Source organism: Typopeltis vanoorti, chromosome 10 (assembly GCF_054136105.1).
Source record: "Typopeltis vanoorti isolate ZY-2024b chromosome 10, IOZ_Tvanoo_1.0, whole genome shotgun sequence".
Lineage (NCBI taxonomy): Eukaryota > Metazoa > Arthropoda > Arachnida > Uropygi > Thelyphonidae > Typopeltis > Typopeltis vanoorti.
In genome coordinates, this window is record NC_143558.1 from 48,614,043 (window position 1) to 48,633,060 (window position 19,018).

Genomic DNA, 19,018 nt, shown 5'->3' on the forward strand with positions numbered 1-19,018 from the left:
GGTATACTCCAGGGTGCGCAAGTGGAGGGAGTGGGTCTTTGGATGGGTTGAGTAAGCTTTTTAATTTTGCAGGAGGTTTAAAGGTGGCTTTGAGGTTGTATTTCTGTAGTATTCTATTTATTTTATCTGATATCCCTTTTATGTTAGGAATGGTTATAGTTTTATTGTAGTCTGGTTTATCTTTGTTTTAACATTTGTCACGTCTTCCTTCTGGCAGTCTTTCCTTTACTGTTTACCAGAAACCAACACGTACTGGCCAATATATACACATAAACTCCTACCACCACCACCACCCAACACAAAAACTAGGTGTCATTAATACTCTAAAAAACAGGGCTTTGAAGATCTGCTCCAATGAACACGAGACCACATGACAGATAATTGCATTTTCAAAAAATAAGTTCCCTGTAACAATTTAATGGTATGAAACATTTAATTCTAGCAGTGGCAAGTAAGGAAGTAGTAAAATAATTATATACAAAGTACACACAATGTGATAACGCAAAAAATGTAATGAACTATTTTATGCAGTGTAAGGCTATAGTACAAATGGTAAGAAAAGCTGAAAATGTAGCTTATTCTGCTACTTCCAAGATTACCTGAAAAGGAGTACAGATACACTCACCACTTCAAAAGGCAAACTGTTTTACTGCCCTCTGAGAGAAAAATCTAGCTCTTATCTCTTAATTGAAAAAAACGACAAATGTCCTCTTCTCACCTTCCATATAATGAAAAATTTCATCGACTGATAACACCCTTTCTTAATCGAATGGAAGATGGAAGAATAGGAAAAACTGTATATGAAAGCCAGAAAATAGGAAAAAGAAACATAGACAGACCCAAGAAAGGCTGGCAAAAGGAAATTAAACAAAAATTGGAAAAGAAGGGAATTAACTGGAAAGAAGCAAAACAACAAACCTTGGACAGGACGGCATGGAAATCTCTTTGGCAAAATCTCGACACTCAAAAGCATAAGAGATCATAGACGAAGAAGAAGAAGAAGATAACACCCTTGGTGAGCGTGTTTGGTGGAATTGATAAGGCTAGGGATCATTGTGGCCATTATGAGGATAATTGCAATGCTGAAACAAATACTGACATGTAAGGATAAGGATGTCATTTTTGCCCTTCCACAAGGCCTTGACATTAGCACATGTGATTTACTGCACACAGATTTAGTCTCCTGAGTTCTGAGAGGATAAAGCAGCAGTAGGAAGGGTGTAGAAAAGAGTTATAAGATGCTATAGGATTATGGAATGTAGATTATGAGGGCAGACTGAGAGTATGTGGACTGTAGACACTGGCAAACAGGAGAAAGAGAGTAAAATGACAGAGGTCTAGAAATTCACTCCTCTTTCTCCTGTTTATTTCTATAGCCCTTTTGCTTGGACTCCATTACTGCATGGGTTCACTCCATAACTATATGATGTTACTGGAAATTGACTGTAGAGATTTATAAGAACATTATGAAAAGATGTGGCAGAATACATTTTATTTGCTAGATGAAATTAGATAGGAAATTAAAAAGAGAAAATGATAAAATTTTCCGATTATGAATAATATCCTTTCCCTATAGAAGTTTCTCTGCAGTTGTGATTATTCCAAGTTAAAGAGCATGAGTTTCAAAATGTTCATTTTCAATAGTAAGCTGGAATGCAATCTTAAACACCCAACCAGTCACACAGATCATATACAGTATATCAAAAATATATGCTTTGTATCCAAATATTTTTTTCTATAATATCCAATGGTTATATTGACTTCAATGGACATTTCACATTCATGTAATTATGGATGGATATACATGTCTAGGCCAATACAGTGGTTAAGCTTATAAAATTGCATTAACAATATGAAATCATTATTGAAAAAATAACTGTCACAAGAATATACATGTGTAAAAAGACAAAGGGCAAGACAATCTTTTCATAGAATTTTTAAAACAATTAAATACTTCCTTTTATTATTATATTTAAAATTTTTTACTATCAAAAAATATACCTTTCTGCTAACAATTAGAAAAAGACATTCAGCAGCATGCTGCTGTAAAGAATCATCACAAAGCAGCAAGCAGAGCATCTGCAACAAACGACTATTATCTGCAGTTATGTAAGTGACTGGTACCCATTCTACAAAACCTGCAAGGGTCAACAATGTTGTCTCAGCAACACGGCAATGTACTGCAGCCTGCATATACAGAAAAATATAATACATATAATACATTAACAGGTATAAACTTAAAAAAGACAAATTCACATAAAAATTTACACATATCTACAATTTACTGAAAATATTTAACTTTTTAAAAATAAAAATGAAGTAATACCATATAAGAATGTTATTCCTTCAAAAAACTACAATAAAAAGCAGTAAATATTTCGATTTTTAAAACAAAACAGTTTGTAATAATCTGGTAAGGTCTATCAAAATATGTTTTTCTTAACCAGAATATTCAAGGATTCTGATAATTTCAATCTGAGATGAACTGAAAGTTACAGATTTGAATATGGGTAGGTCACTTTAGACCAACATGAAAGAAATCTATTGCCAATAACAGAAGAAGAGACAGATGAATGACTGAAAATGAAGAAAGTTATTTTTGGTGATTCTGAAATTAAATTATGATGTTTTCAGTTTAACAGATGTTAAATATGCTCAGAGAAATTTAAAAAAAAAATATATAAAACCAAGTAGGTGAAAATCAGTACCAGATGAAATACAATACAGTAAAATTTTGTAGACACAATACTGGCTTTCAAAATTATTACAAAATGTCTTAATTTTAAAACACAATCACTTTTATCTATTATGATAAGCATTTTGACAATGTTAACAGTTATTTACCCCTTCCAACAATACAGCAATTAAAGGTCTTTGTGTCAAGATGACATGTAGATCATGCACTCATAAGACAAAACATTATAACCACCTATTTAGTACCATGTTGAGCCACCTTTGGCCAAGATAACCACTTGCACCCATTTTGGCATTGACTCCACTAGACTATGGGAAGGTGTTCTGACTGAGATATTCTGGACCAACCACACAGAATAATGTCCCAAGGTCAGCGACTTAGGAAGCACTGACATTGACTAGCAGTGCTGAATTCCAGAAATGTTCAATAGGATTCAAATATCAAGAGAATTTGGGAAGTCAGGAGCATACAGAATGCTCCTCTGGCCCAAAAATGGGAGGCCAAGGCCCTACATGGGGCTGTAGTGCCAAAGAGAAGAAAAAGAATAATAGCAAGGCATATATATGTTAAGAATACCAAGCAATTTTTAAACCTGATTTTACTCCATTCCCCAAGTAAGCAAACAGACAAATAAGTCAAGTTTGCACCTGCAAGTGATGCAAGTCTAGCTGATCCTACAGGTAGTGCAAGACCAAGGCAACTCGTGGTAAAGGTGGCATGAGCTCTGATCACTAATCTTTATATTTACCCTTAATGCCAAAACACATCTCCAAGAAGGAGATGCATGATGTTTTGTATTAAAGGCAAGAGGCCACTACCCAGACCGGTTTCAACCTTTATTGAGGTCTCATCAGTAGGAGCTAGGCTAGAAATACCAAGATTTAGTAATACAGAGCTCAGAAGTATTTTACCAGAACAAGTTGCCATAAGGTGTTTTAATCTTATTAAATAAAAATCTCTGGAGGAGATATAAATGTAGAAAGTATTTTACCTTGGGTATAATAAATGTTAAGAATACCAAGCAATTTTTAAACCTGGTTTTACTCCATTTCCCAAGTAAGCAAACAGACAAATAAGTCAAATTTGTGCCTGCAAGTGATGCAAGTCTAGCTGATCCTACAGGTAGTGCAAGACCAAGGCAACTCGTGGTAAAGTAAAACCAGGTTTAAAAATTGCTTGGTATTCTTAACATTTATTATACCCAAGGTAAAATACTTTCTACATTTATATCTCCTCCAGAGATTTTTATTTAATAAGGTTAAAACACCTTATGGCAACTTGTTCTGGTAAAATACTTATGAGCTCTGTATTACTAAATCTTGGTATTTCTAGCCTAGCTCCCACTGATGAGACCTCAATAAAGGTCGAAACCGGTCTGGGTAGTGGCCTCTTGTCTTTAATACAAAACATCATGCATCTCCTTCTTGGAGATGTGTTTTGGCATTAAGGGTAAATATAAAGATTAGTGATCAGAGCTCATGCCACCTTTACCACGAGTTGCCTTGGTCTTGCACTACCTGTAGGATCAGCTAGACTTGCATCACTTGCAGGCACAAACTTGACTTATTTGTCTGTTTGCTTACTTGGGAAATGGAGTAAAACCAGGTTTAAAAATTGCTTGGTATTCTTAACATTTATTATACCCAAGGTAAAATACTTTCTACACACACATATATATATATATATATATATATATATATATATCCCTTCATGGCACATGCCAGGAAAAGATAATTTTTATTTTCAGTCATGATTATAATTTTTGTTAATTCCTTTTAAACATATTCTGAAAGCTGGTGGAAGTTTTTTCCCACTTGGTTAGACTATAATAAATTTAGTTTAATCCTTTATCCAAGTGTAAGCAAACAAAGTTTGCACCTGAAGTATCTTCAGGACTGAGGCAACTCGTGGTAAAGGTGGACCAAGCTCTCATCACTACTTGTCTTAGTATCTCCCATAATGCAAAGCACATCTCCTTGCAGACATGTATAATGCTATGCATTAAGGGAAGGGCTACTAACCAGACCGGTTTCGACCTTTATTGAGGTCTCGTCAGTGGGAGCCAGACCCAGAGGTGGTGATACTAAGGTGGAAGCAATGGAGACATATTTATTGTCTGGGATGTGGACACATTGGACCTGTCCCTCACATCAGCTCCATAAAAGAAATTGAAATGCTGTCAAAAGTCTGACCCAGCAAATCAACACAGCCATAAAGGTTGTCACCTCTACTAAAATCATGTTTAAGCCTAATCGACTACCTGAAGACATCATGGATATTAGAGACAAAAACAAAGCAAGGAAAAGGTACCATAACACCCGTACACCTTAAGACAAGAAGATCCTCAACAAGCTAAACAATGAAGTTAGAGAAGCACTTAAAGTTCACAGAAACGAAACATGGGAAGCCAAACTAGCCTCTATATCACCTGGCAAACACTCCATCTGGAAGATATTAAGAACCCTCCGAAACAAAAACAAATCTCTTTCCCCACTCAAATCAGACCAGGGCCTCATACACATGGAAGCAGAAAAATCCTAAGAGATAGCAAAAAACCTAAAAAAACAGTGTAGCCCTGCATACAAGAACTTGAGCATCAATCATATCTACAAAATCCACTGCCATGTACTAAATCTCCCCGATGCCTCCAACAACAAACCTGCAACCACCTCACCAGCAGAAATCTATGAAGTCATAAAGAAGTTAAAGAATAAAAAAGCCCCTGGTCCTGATGGCATTACAAATAGAATTATTAAACTGCTGCCCTGAAGAGCAGCTGTACATCTCACCACAATAATTAATGGCATGTTCAGACTCAAATATTTTCCCTCCTATTGGAAAGTTGCAGATGTGGTCCCAGTACTTAAACCAGGTAAAGATCCACACCTGCCTGAAAGCTATTGACCCATCAGCTTGATCTCAAACTTAGGGAAAATTGCGAAAAAATCATTCTATCCAAACTCCAAGCCTCAGTAAACGAGTTAAATATCCTTCTAAAGGAACAGTTTGGCTTTCGATAACATCACAGTACTACTCAACAAATTCATAGGCTAATTGAGTACATCATCACCGGCTACAATTGGCATCAGCACAGTGGAGCAGTCTTCCTCGACATAGCAAAAGCTTTTGATAAGATATGGCACTTTGGATTACTACATAAACTCATCTCAGCAGGCATACCATTAAGAATAGTCCACCTAATTAAATCATACCTCCAGGACAGACACATACAAGTCAAAATAAATGGAACAGTTTCAAATCAGCGATGGATCTTAGCGGGAGTTCCGCAAGGGTCCCTACTGGCACCGATCTTATTCTCGATATATATGGCAGACATCCCACACAACCCATCTTAGCACTCTATGCGGATGACACAGCAATACTAGCCAGATCTCTACAGCCACATCTCGTCACCAAAAAACTGCAAGAAAATCTACTAAAACTAGAACAATGGTTCTCCAAATGGAGATTACAAGTGAATCCCCAAAAGAGTATTGTGATGCTTTTCACCAGAAGATTGGTATCTCCCAAAGGAGATATCACCTTTATCTATTCAACACCAAAATCCCCTGGCAAACAGAAACAAAATATCTTGAGGTATCTTGGGGTAATACTGGACAAAAGATTAATCTTCAACCCACACATCAAATCTTATGCGCAAAAGCATCTAAAGCCATCGCACAACTTTATCCTCTAATAAACAGAAAAAGCAAGCTAAATACCAGAATCAAAGTACTCCTCTACCAGCTGACGATCTGCATCTTCAGCCTGGAGCCACACATCCAACACCAACATCCTCAAGCTACAGAGAGTGCAAGTGTTTGCGCATGATCCTAGAAGCACCATGGTTTGTAAGAAACGTCCAACTGCATAGAGATACAAATATCCCTTACAACTACTCCTTCCTATAAACTACAGCAGCAAAATTCTTCTTAAAAATCTCTACACGCCCCAACGATCTAGTGAAACATGCTGCAAGCTACGAAGAAACTGATCTCATCAAACACAAGAGGCCAAAAGCGAAATTTATCCCAAATACTAGCAACGATGAGTATCCATGCCTCCCCAGGGAGAGCTCACAGCTCATAAATTTTTCCTCTTCAATTTGTCCCTATCAGACAACAGGGAATAAAAAAAGCATCTTGCTTCACCCTTCTGGCCAGCGATGTTATGGTTATTCTCGTAGAAAGGCTTATATGTTGGTTACACACAGTGGTGAGCTATAGAAATTTTAACAAAGGGCTTGCATCGTCGAGCAAAAAAAAGCGTATTTCACACAAAAACATTTATTAATACAGCTTGTGTACAAATGCCAATCAAAAAGTATGAGGGGACAATCAACCTGTAAAGGCTATCATTTTTAAACAAATATTTCATGATCTAAACATGAAATATTTGCACACAATCATCTGTGTTAATTTATCTTACATAAGAAAAACATTTTTTAACTATCTAAATATAATAAGAATAAAATCTTTTATAATCGCACATATGAAATAGTCTGCATTTTTTTATTAACAAAATAAATTTCTTTTGTTTGCGATAGAAGTTTTTATGACAAACAATCTACAAATAAGAAATAAATATTATCTAAACGGTAATATTGAAGTACGTTATATTTCTCTTTTGTTTTTATATTTCAAGTGATAATCAATGGTACCAATCAAGGGGCATTATTTTATAGTCCTATTTATTTATATGCGATTACCAAAAGTGAATTCTTATTTGTAAAATGGTAGTACTATAATATTTTATTTAATAAAATCACTTTGTTAGGTTACCGTATGAGTTTTTTGCTTAATATATTTCAAAAAATTATGTTTTCTTTTTTTTTTTTTTGAAAAAATAAAGTAAACAAGAAGAACAAGGGGCTCGCAAATTTGATAAAAATTTAACAAAGGGCTCGGGAGCGCCCCCTGTGAGCCCCTTATACCTCACCACTGGTTACACAGAATTATTAACTAACTTAAGGAATTCACAACGTACACTAGAATATAAATTAAATTAAACTTTAATATATATTTCAAATATTTCAGCAACATTATGTTGCCATCTTTAAAGGAACTTAAAATAAAGACATGTGCATGCAGGCACTACACACAGTAAATGAGGACGAATCGAGGAAGCTATAGTTTCTCCTAAAAGTCCGATGGTGCCCCCACCCCTAGCGGGCTATGTAGGTATTCTTGGTTATTGGGCTGAAGGTCTCCTGATGCACGTCTCCTAAATTTGGGGCAATCTCATGGAACCAAATTTGTTGAGATTTGTCATGTTTCTTAGGGCTGAGGCTGATTCCATGAAAAGTCTTTCAAATTTGAACTTGCTACGATGTATTATTGTGGCTTTTTTTTCCACCGTATTCTGTGGCAGGTATCCAGAGCATGGGTCTGCAAGACCAGAGTGGCTATACTGGTGAAAATGGATGTAGTCCTTGTGTTCTGAAATTCTGATATTCACTGTCCTGCCTGTTTGGCCAAAGCAGGACAGCTTACAGCTGCAAGGGACCTGGTATACATCAGGAAGGTCTAGGGTAAGTGGCTGGTCTTGGTTGGAGCAGATAAGGGATGCCAATTTTCTACAAGAGGTCAAGTCATGTTTTTTTAAGATTTTGGTAATTTTTTCCGAGGTGCCTCGGATGCAGGGAATGGTGATGGATTTAGAGTAATCCTTGTTGCGAAGGGGGGGGGAGGGGTTGTGGTTTACTGGTTTCAATATTTTTTGGTTTTTTTTTTTGTGGGGGTAGCCATTAGCTGAGAAAGTGTTGAGAATGCGATTTAGTTCAGTGGTTAGGATATTGGCATTTGAACAGATTAGTTTAGCCCTGTTGTTGTATAGTGTCTTAATAACTCCATATTGTTATTGAGTGTTGTGAGGGGGGGGGGGGGATTGTTGGTGAATGTATCTGCCTGTATGGATGGGTTTTCTATAAACTGAGAAAACCAAGGTTCCATCAGGCTGGTGGGTGACTAGAGTGTTTAGGAAATTTCCTCACCCACCAGCCTGATTTCTCAGTTTATAGAAAACCCACCCATACAGGCAGATACATTCACCAACAACCCCACCACCCTCACAACAATATGGAGTTATTAAGACACAATACAACAGGGCTAAACAAATCTGTTCAAACGACAATGCCCTAACCACTGAACTAAATCACATCCTCAGTCAATGGCTACCCCCCCCAAAAGATATTGAAACCAGTAAACCACAATCCCCCCCCCCCCGCTTCACAACAAGGCTTACTCTAAATCCATCACCATTCCCTACATCTAAGGCGCCTTGGAAAAAATTACCAAAATCTTAAAAAAAAAAAAACATGACTTGACCTCTTGTTACAGACCATATAGAAAACTGGCATCCCTTATCTGTTCCAACAGAGACCAAACACTTCCCCTAGACCTACCTGGTGTATACCAGGTCCCTTTCAGCTGTAAGCTGTCCTACTTTGGCCAAACAGGCAAGGCAGCAAATATCAGAATTTCAGAACACAAGGACTGCATCCGTTTTCACCAGTATAGCCACTCTGGTCTTGCAGACCCATGCTCTGGATACCTGCCACAGAATACGGTGGAAAAAAAAGCCACAATAATACACCGTAGCAAGTTCAAATTTGAAAGACTTTTCATTGAATCAGCCTCAGTCCTAAGAAACATGCCAAACCTCCCAAATATGGTTGCATGAGACTGCCCCAAATTTGAGAGAGATACATCAGGAGACCTTCAGCCCAACGGCCAAGAATACCTACATAGCCAGTAGGGGGGGGGGGGACACCATCAGACTTTTAAGAGAAACAATAGCTTCCTTGCTTAGTTCTCATTTACTGTGTGTGGTGCCTGCATGCACGTGTCTTTATTTTAAGTTCCTTTAAAGATGGCAATGTCACGTTGCCGAAATATTGTAAATATATATTAAAGTTTAATTTAATTTATATTCTAGTGTACGTTGTGAATTCCTTAAGTTAATTAATAATCGGTGTTATGGTTATGGCTTAGTATCACCACCTCTAGGTCTGGCTCCCACTGACGAGACCTCAATAAAGGTCAAACTGGTCTGGGCAGTGGCTCTTCCCTTAATGCATAGTATTATACATGTCCGCAAGGAGATGTGCTCTGCATTATGGGAGATACTAAGACAAGTAGTGATGAGAGCTTGGTCCACCTTTACCATGAGTTGCCTCAGTCCTGAAGTATTTCAGGCACAAACTTTGTTTGCTTGCACTTGGATAAAGAATTAAACTAAATTTATTATAGTCTAACGAAGTGGAGAAAAAAATTTCCAACATCATTCTCTAAATCCAGAGTAATTTAATAATAAGGTGAGACACCTTTTGGCAACTCGTATAGGTAAATATGACCTCTCCATTGCTTCCACCTTAGTATCACCACTTCTGGGTCTGGCTCCCACTGACGAGACCTCAATAAAGGTCGAAACCAGTCTGGGAAGTGGCCCTTCCCTTAATGCATAGCATTATACATGTCTGCAAGGAGATGTGCTTTGTATTATGGGAGATACTAAGACAAGTAGTGATGAGAGCTTGGTCCACCTTTACCACGAGTTGCATCAGTCCTGAAGATACTTCAGGTGCAAACCTTGTTTGCTTACACTTGGATAAAGGATTAAACTAAATTTATTATATTCTGAAAGCATATTATCTTAAGATTAAAGCCTGTATAGAAATCTTAGAAAAATTAGTGAAATATATACTTATAAGCTTCAACTAAACTTATTACACACAATAATTGAACTGCTATTTAATATTAAGAAAATGAATTATACATTCTTGTTACACAGCAAAAAACAGAATCAGTACATGAAGTATTTAATAGAAAACAAAGAATTATTACTCAGATATAATACACTATCATAAAAACAAAAATAATGGAATAATATAATAGTCTGCTGCTTTGAATTGCATTTTATCCCTTATAAAAGAAAAAGTAGCCTTATTTACATACAACTGTTCTATGCATCAGTGCTTTTTTTTTTTTTTTTTTTTTTAATAATGGTACACAACAGCACTGCATACCAAAACTTCTCTTAACAGTGACATATGGATATGATAGATTTAGAAATATGTAATATTCAGTAACTTTTTGCACAGGTTTAACTAGTATATCAGAATAAGCTTAGTTATTTAATGAAATTTGCATTTGTCAAGTGCATCTATTGTTAAGATATTTGCAATAACTATTTTTAGAATTTTAAATTACTTTCATATTTAGTTGCTTTTATGCAGGACTACATTTTACTGCTAAAATAAAACTTTTACTATTACTTAAATTAAGGGGATATCAAATCCCACATAGTTTTAAAACCGAATAAGAAACTCAAAGATTGGAATCAGAGAGTTTCCTGCCGAATATAGTAAACTATAAAGTATCGGCGACACTAGCGTTAGCCAATGCAAGTGATCCTAGTACGTAGTACAATACCGGACGACTCGTTGCAAAGGTGGGGGAAGTTCAGATCGCTATTCTTAGGTATTTTCCATAATGTAAAAACACATTTACTAGGAAATGTATGCTGTTATTACATTATGGAGGGAGGTCACTACCCAGACCGGTTTCAGCCTTTTTTGAGGCTTCATCAGTGAGTAGCTAGAACTAATACCTAATACCAAAGAGCTTATTAGCTCTTTATACTTAAGTAAAACTTTTACTCTGTTCGGTTTGTGACTATGTGGTATGGTATACATTTCAGTTGTCTTAATTACTCTATTTTTCACTAAATACAGTATATATTGATTGTCTGTGCATGTTTTTAGTGCTACAATCAAACTTTGTTTGGCATGCATCTATAACAGTATTGTGGCTGTAGGGAGAGATGTTTTTTCACTATACAGGGTCATTTTCATTCTAGTACTAAACTACCAATTTATACTAGGTACACAGAGAAAGCACACAACAAATTCTTGTGTCCTGCAAGTACAACATGAGATGATTTTTTCTTCTGCTCACAAATGTGTTAAATAAATCATTTTACTAGGTTTTATCTGACTTCCACAGATGTTCTGTTTATCCAAGAACAAATATTGTTTTGAGCTCTATAATTATTATTATTGTTCCGGGAAACTCCAAGGAGTCGACAGACTCATCGAGGAAGGCCGTAACATCATGTCTGGAACAACTATTCAACATTCACACAGTATCTATCATATCTTGCCTTGAACTCATTCACGGCCATAGCACCCACAACAGACTCTGGAAGCTTATTCCACTCATTCACCACTCTCCAAGTAAAAAACCTAGCTCTAACACCCTTGTCAACCACGCTCTTGCCCAGCTTCCATGCATGGCCCCTAGTCCTCCCACCACCAGTCATATTTTCAAAAATATCTTCTGGATCAATCTTATAAAAACCCTTCAGTAATTTGAATGTCTCAATCATATCACCCCTCCTTCGCCTATCGTCCAATTTCTGCAACATACAAATCTTCAACCTATTCTCATAAGGTTCATTCCACAGACCTGCTATCATCTTAGTCACTCGTCTCTGGACCCTCTCCACTTCCTCCCCATCACGAAGAAACCCTGGTGCCCATAACTGGGCACAGAAGTCCAGATAAGGTCTTATCAAGGCTCGATACAGAGGAACAACAACTTGTTCGTCTCTACATGTTAAAGTATTTTTCAGAAGCCAAGTGATTTGGTGAGCTGTTTTAGTCACTTTTGCAATGTGCTCCCTAAACTTCAACTCCCTATTCACCAGCACTCCCAAATCCCTGGCCTCATCAATCTCCTGGAGTACGGTTCCACCAATGCGATATACTGCTGCTATTCTTTTCACCCCAAAGTGCATAACCTTACACTTTGCCACATTAAACTGACATCCATTTTTCCTAGCCCGGTCCTCCAAACTATCCAAATCATCCTGTAAAATTTTGACATCCTGTGCACTCACAATTGCTCTACCCAACTTTGCATCATCAGCAAACAAGTGAACACTTCCTCTCAAATCCTTTCCAATATCATTGATGAACAAATTGAAAAGCAGTGGTCCAAGAACAGAGCCCTGCGGCACTCCACTAGTCACAAGACGTCTTTTAGACTCCACTCCTGAATAAACCACTCTCTGGTATCTCTCCTTCAACCACCCTCCTATCCATCTCACCAACCCTATATCTATCCCCATCTGCTCCAGTTTACTGATTAGGGTTCCATGTGGTATCCTATCAAAGGCCTTGGCAAGGTCCAGTAGTATCACTGTAAACCCACTACCCTATCAAGTTCAGCCGTCACTGTGTTATAAAATGTGAGCAAGTTACTGAGGCATGATCTACCCTTCACAAAACCATGTTGTTCCCCCATACGATATCCCATTTTCATCTATCCAATCCTGTATTCTTTTCTTGACTAATTTCTCTAAGACCTTGACAATGATTCCTGATATGCTAATCGGTCGGTAATTTACAACAGCAGTCTTGGAACCACCTTTATGCAGTGGAACTATTTTCCCCTCCTTCCACCCGCTTGGGACTAACCCAGACCCAAGACTCAAATTAAACAAAATGGTCAAGGGTACTGACAATTCTTTAGCTGCTTCTCGTACCACACGAGCTGGTATACCATCCAATCCCACAGATGTACTGACATTAAGGTTATGCAATAGACTACTCACCTCCTCTTTATTCACCACAATTCCCATATAATCTACTGGTTTATTCGTTTCTGCAATGTCACCACCTGGATGATATATTCTTGCAAAGTGCTCACTCAGTAACTCAATTATCTCAACTGATTCAGTTACCTCCCTACCATCGGCATTCTTTAAAATCATTCTGCCATGTACATTTTTCCTTTTACTTGCTGCATATCTAAAAAACTGTTTAGGATTCTCTTTAGCCTGCATGGCCAATGTTCTTTCGTAATCCTTTTTTGCTTTTCTTACCACACTCGTCACCCTTTTGGCCTGCGCTTTATACCGTTCATGTGCCTGCTGGTCACCTTTCTCCTTAAAATCCCTCCATAGTTGTTTCTTTTTTTGCAGCTCAAGCTTAATGGTGTTATTCATCCATTTAAGCCCTACTTGATTTATTATTCGGACTCTAGGTATACAGTCAGCCATTGCTTCATGCAAGCACTTCTTAACTACCTCCCAAGCACTATCAACTTCTAGTCCTTGCAGTTGTACATGCCATGGCACTGAGCCAATCAAACTCCTAAGCTTGTCATACTTTCCAGCCCGATAATTCCACATGTACCCTGTCTTAATTGAAAATTCTACACCTTTAGTCACCTCCCAAGTCAAGACCCTATGATCACTCTCACCGATTGGTGGCAATGTGGTCATATTTGTTACAGCCAAATCCTCAGATGTAATTACTAGGTCAAGCACCCTCTTACCCCTAGTATTTTCCATTACATGCTGTCGCAGATAGTTATCCCTTAATAATCGCATAAAATCCATTTCCTTCCTCCTGTGTGTCCTCTCCTCACTCCAATCAATGTGACCATAGTTGAAATCTCCCATAATAATCACCCTCCTTCCACTCATTTCTTCTATTTGCTTGTGCATATTGTCACCACCATCTTTTCCATCACCTGGTCTATAGCAGCCACAGCACTCGTCATACATAACCCACGCATAAAGTCATTCGCAATTTTGGCCCTCCTTTTAAACATTTCACTGTCATACCATGGCAAAAGACTAATCATTCTAACTCTCTCACTCTTTTCTTTTGCAACCTCAAACAATTCATTCAGGTCTTCTATCATTTCCATTTTATCTCCTTTCAAATCATTCGTACCTGCCACAACAATCATTTCTTTCACCCTTTCCTTTTGCTCTCTAATAGACTCAGTTACATCCTTTATGGTCGCACCAGGTTGGTACGATTTTGTCAAATCCTCTACTAACACACCTCGTACTAACGAGTCTCCATACAGCACTCTATCCTTCGTTTTGTTCATGTTCACATTCATACGTCTATTTTTCCTGTCATACCTTTTATTATTGGTTGGTTCATTCAGTCGACTTTTGTTCATGCACTCTAGCTGCTGTTTTGCCCTTTCTATCGCACCATTCAACAACGCAATCTCACTCAATGCATCTATCTCATCTTTTTTATTCTCTGAGAAACCATTAATACTATCATTCACACTTTCTACATTCACACTCCCATAATTCTCATGTACAACCTTGCTGTTTCTTGTCATATCGCTATTTTCTTCATTCTGAAGTTTGACAAAAATATCACACTCACGATCCGAAATACACTTCAATTCCTCATTCTCCCTACATTTTCTACACACATTCAATCCTTTATTATCATCTATCCACACTCCGACTGCACTCCGCAAAGCGTACATTTCACAGCTAGTACATTGACTCATTTCTTTTATACTACCGTTCTTTGATAAAGATGGCGAACCATCATTACTGGCCGCCATTTTCCTTTGTACAGGTGCCATAATTATTTGCAATGTGTTTTATCAAATAATAAGTTATAACACACCAAAAACACACAAACAGACGCACTAAAATACGCAAGGCAAACAAAACTACGCAATATTAAATAATTTTATCAACGATAACTGAAAATAATACTTATCTTATCAGGAGCTTGCACGAACACTACACACTCGATATAACCTCGAACTCAACTTCAATAATAATAAAAAACTCATATAATAAAAAATAAAGATAATTACTAGTTTATTTTCCACTTCTACAATTAATAATTTAAAAACAAGTGAGAAGATGAGCAAAGAATTAACTACAAAGTAGGGTAATGTCAAGACTACAGTATCTACATCCAACAGCAAGGAATGATTGACATAAATGACTAGACAAGTTGCAGGGCTGTAGATCAAAAAATTAATTCTGTGTGAAGTATATAACTTGCTAAATCATCAAAACAAGGGAAATGGCTGTACATTATGTAGACATACTGGAATTCCTGGAGTGTAAAAGAAGATGGGCAAGAATATTTCTAAGGAATGGACCAATAGTGAAGTTATCTATTTTGGCTAAAGTAGGCAGTAACTATCTCTTTAGGAAAAAAAACATTATCACACTATGAAATAATAATATTTCTGCTGGCAAAGAATAGGTAGTCTCCCATTTCTTTACATACGCGAAAAAAAAAAAAAAAAAAAGAACTACTATGCATAATTCTAGAATGAAGGATTTCATAGGAAAATCTAGGTTGATCTAGCAAAAAAAGAAAAAATCCTACAGTTAAATATATAAGGCTACTATTTTTATAAAAGTACTTTTTTTTATAAAATAGTCCAAAAAGCATAAGTATGTGCGCGCGCGCGCGCACACACACACACACACACACACACACACACACACACACACACACACACACACACACACACACACAATAATAATACCTCATGTTTCTTTTCATCTTCAACAGCAGATTTCTGTAAATATAAAAAATAAAAATTACAATAAGAATTTTAGAATATATAATGCATAAATAAATAATTTCCACTCACCATAAATAAACACTAATAATGAATTATTCAAATAATTAGTTTCAGACAATCTGATATACATACTTTTCAACTAATGTTAACTGTTACTTGTATTTCTATTAGGAAATCATTCTGTAGCTATAAAAGCTAATGTAATGATCATAAAATTCAAATTCAGGATTAAAAATTCATAAGACAGCTACTCTAAGTGTATAGCATCTTTATAGCAAGCTATGATTTAATCCTGGAGTGAGACCATAAGCCTGAAACATGGAAAGAGAATCGCTACTAATTTCTAGAGCAGGATGAATGGGATGATTTAACATATGGAAGCAATGCACTACCCATCCCTCCTTTTTCTCCCGATAGGTGTCATGTATCATAACTTACCATGTAATGAGTCATGTGTTGGTAGCCGGTATAAATTGGAGAAATATGATGTACCCAAGTAAGTGCTGTTATGTATGGATGAAATAGCTGCAAGAAGGAAACTGATGGAGTTTGAAAGAGGCACATTGTGATAGGATGACATGTTGTAGGCCTATCTGTTCGGCAAATTGTTGACAAATTGGGCTATCCCAGGCCAACAGTCAGTGTACAATACTGAGTTGGAAGAGCAGGGAGTCAACTGCAGACGCTACTTGCAATGGACAACACAACACACACACACTGAATGCGACTATAGGATGCTACGAAGGATAATATGTAACTACCATTTGTTAGCTGATACATTGAATGCAGTTTCAGGAATTGATTGGAATATGAACTGCACAAAAACATTCAGAACTGAAGCTCACAACATGGATTTCCATGTAAGATCACAATATGCAAGCCCCACATTACCTGAACCAACATGCAGCATCTTCTTCAATGGAACAAAAGAGCATGCACATGTGTGCTGTGGAAGCTTGGAAAGCTGGAGCGATAAATCATGCTACACTCTCTAACAAGCTGCTGGGTGTTCTGTATCCCAGTGAACGTCTCTCTCTCTCTCTCTCTTACCAGAGTTCATAATCCCAACTATGAAATTCGGAGGTGGTAGTGTGATTTTTTATGTTGGGCTCATGCATGTGACGTTGGTTGATCAACCTATAGTACATTAGTATGGTACATGGGTAGTGGGTTGGGAAAGAAGACAATTGTTTATATTTCATTTAAAAGCCTATATATTGTATTCTTTGGAAAACACATCAGGGGAAGACTGTTCCACAGTACAGCAGTAGCAGGGATGCAGGAGGAGGAGGAGGAGGAGAAACTTGTTCTGTGGGTGAACTGTAAAGGGATGTTAGTCGGCAGATGCACATGTTCCAATGGGCTTAGTATTGAGTGGGGGAATTATTGATGCTATTTCAGATGAACCTTTGCCATGGAAATATTTATAGAATACACAAGTTGCAGTAACCAAATGTCTGTGTGACATTTGGTTACTGCAATGGGTAGAGTGAGTTGGTAAGAGATGGGTCATTTATCAATCTAACTCTCCTCTGTATTGAGTCAAGCATTTTGATGGAGCTCTTAGGAGCCCCACTCCAAATGTGAGAGCAGTACTCGATAGTTGGGAGGATTTGTGATTTATATAAGGTTAACAGGTGTTCAGAGGTGAAGTAACGTCTCGAGCAAAAAGAGAAAATCCTCGTTTTTTTTTTTTTAGAAGCTGAGAATGCAATGGTTGTGATGTGTTTATGCCAGGCAAGGCTTGATGTCAGGGTAATTCCAAGAAGAGAAATCTCATCTTGTCTGGAAATTTGAGTGTTATCAAAAATAATACTGGGAGAAAATGGTTCTTTTTTTTTTTTTTTTTTTTTTTTGTGAGAAATAAGACAGAACTGAGTTTTACCAGCATTGAAATTGATGAGGTTATCTGAGCTGCATTAGAGGATGGCTTGAAGATCAGAATTGAGGTTGATGTTCTGTAGGTTGAGGTGAGTTGTGTAGAGTAAGGTATATTAAATGAAAGGGGTGAGTGCAATTTGCTGTCATCTGCAAAACTGTGTATTGGGTTGGAGGTCAACTGGAGTAAGTAATTGATATACGGAAGGAATAGGGTTGGTGAGAGAACAGAACCTTGTGGAACCCCAAGGATTACTTTCTGTCTGGACGCACATAGTGTGCATCCAGACAGAAAGCTGGCAATCCATGCTGCAAAAGTCCTGAGATAGTGCAAATGATGGGAGTTTGCTTAGTAAGCCAGACCCCAACTATGAAATTCAGAGGTAGTGGTGGTGGTATAGTCCTGTTTTTCCTAGTTTGGAGTTGGACCTCTATTTATGATGCCATGAACAATGAACTGCGAGAGGTACTGGAACATTCTGGAGAATGTAATGCTTCCTACTTTGTGGTGTTTCTATGGAAATGACCATTGTCTCTTTCAGCAAGATACAATGGTCATTGTCATAAGGCTGCTGCAATAACTGTATGGTTTGTGGACATGAACTTTACCACACTTGACTAGCCTCCACAGAGCCCTGATCTTAACCGTAATGAACACCTGTGGGATGAACTGGACATTGGGTGAGGTTCAAGAGACATCCATCCCACAACAGTCCAGGATTTCATTACAAGTTTACAGAAAGAACGGTCCCACTGATCACTATTGTATGTTTGTAGAAAGTATGCTCCGAAAGATTGCTGCAGTTACCATAATGAAAAGAGGTCTACATCTTATTAAGGTGGGTGCCATTGCTGTTCGTTTCTCACACTATGGTGCCTGTTGACTTCCTTCCAAGCAGTGTATTACTATTACTATGTGATTATATTTAGTACAGTATGGTAATATATAGAATACCATATATTATGTCAATCTAGAACAATATATTTCATGATTAGTTACTGACAAATAATAGACCCAAGCTGGTTTATTATTTGTCAGGTCTGTGATTTGTTCAGCTCTAACATT

At 37.3% G+C, this 19,018-nt stretch overlaps 1 protein-coding gene across 1 annotated transcript in view; it reads right to left on the bottom strand.

Annotated features, from left to right (window-relative positions):
* Ranbp21 (exportin-5-like protein Ranbp21) overlaps nt 1–19,018 on the bottom strand; it is a 425,699-nt gene that overhangs the window by 303,017 nt on the left and 103,664 nt on the right. Inside the window, exons 7-8 of the mRNA XM_090399635.1 lie at nt 16,036–16,068; nt 2,002–2,187 (exon numbers count right to left, since the gene is read on the bottom strand). Of these exons, the coding sequence (XP_090255761.1) occupies nt 2,002–2,187; nt 16,036–16,068 (219 nt within the window). The remainder of the gene's footprint in view (nt 1–2,001; nt 2,188–16,035; nt 16,069–19,018) is intronic.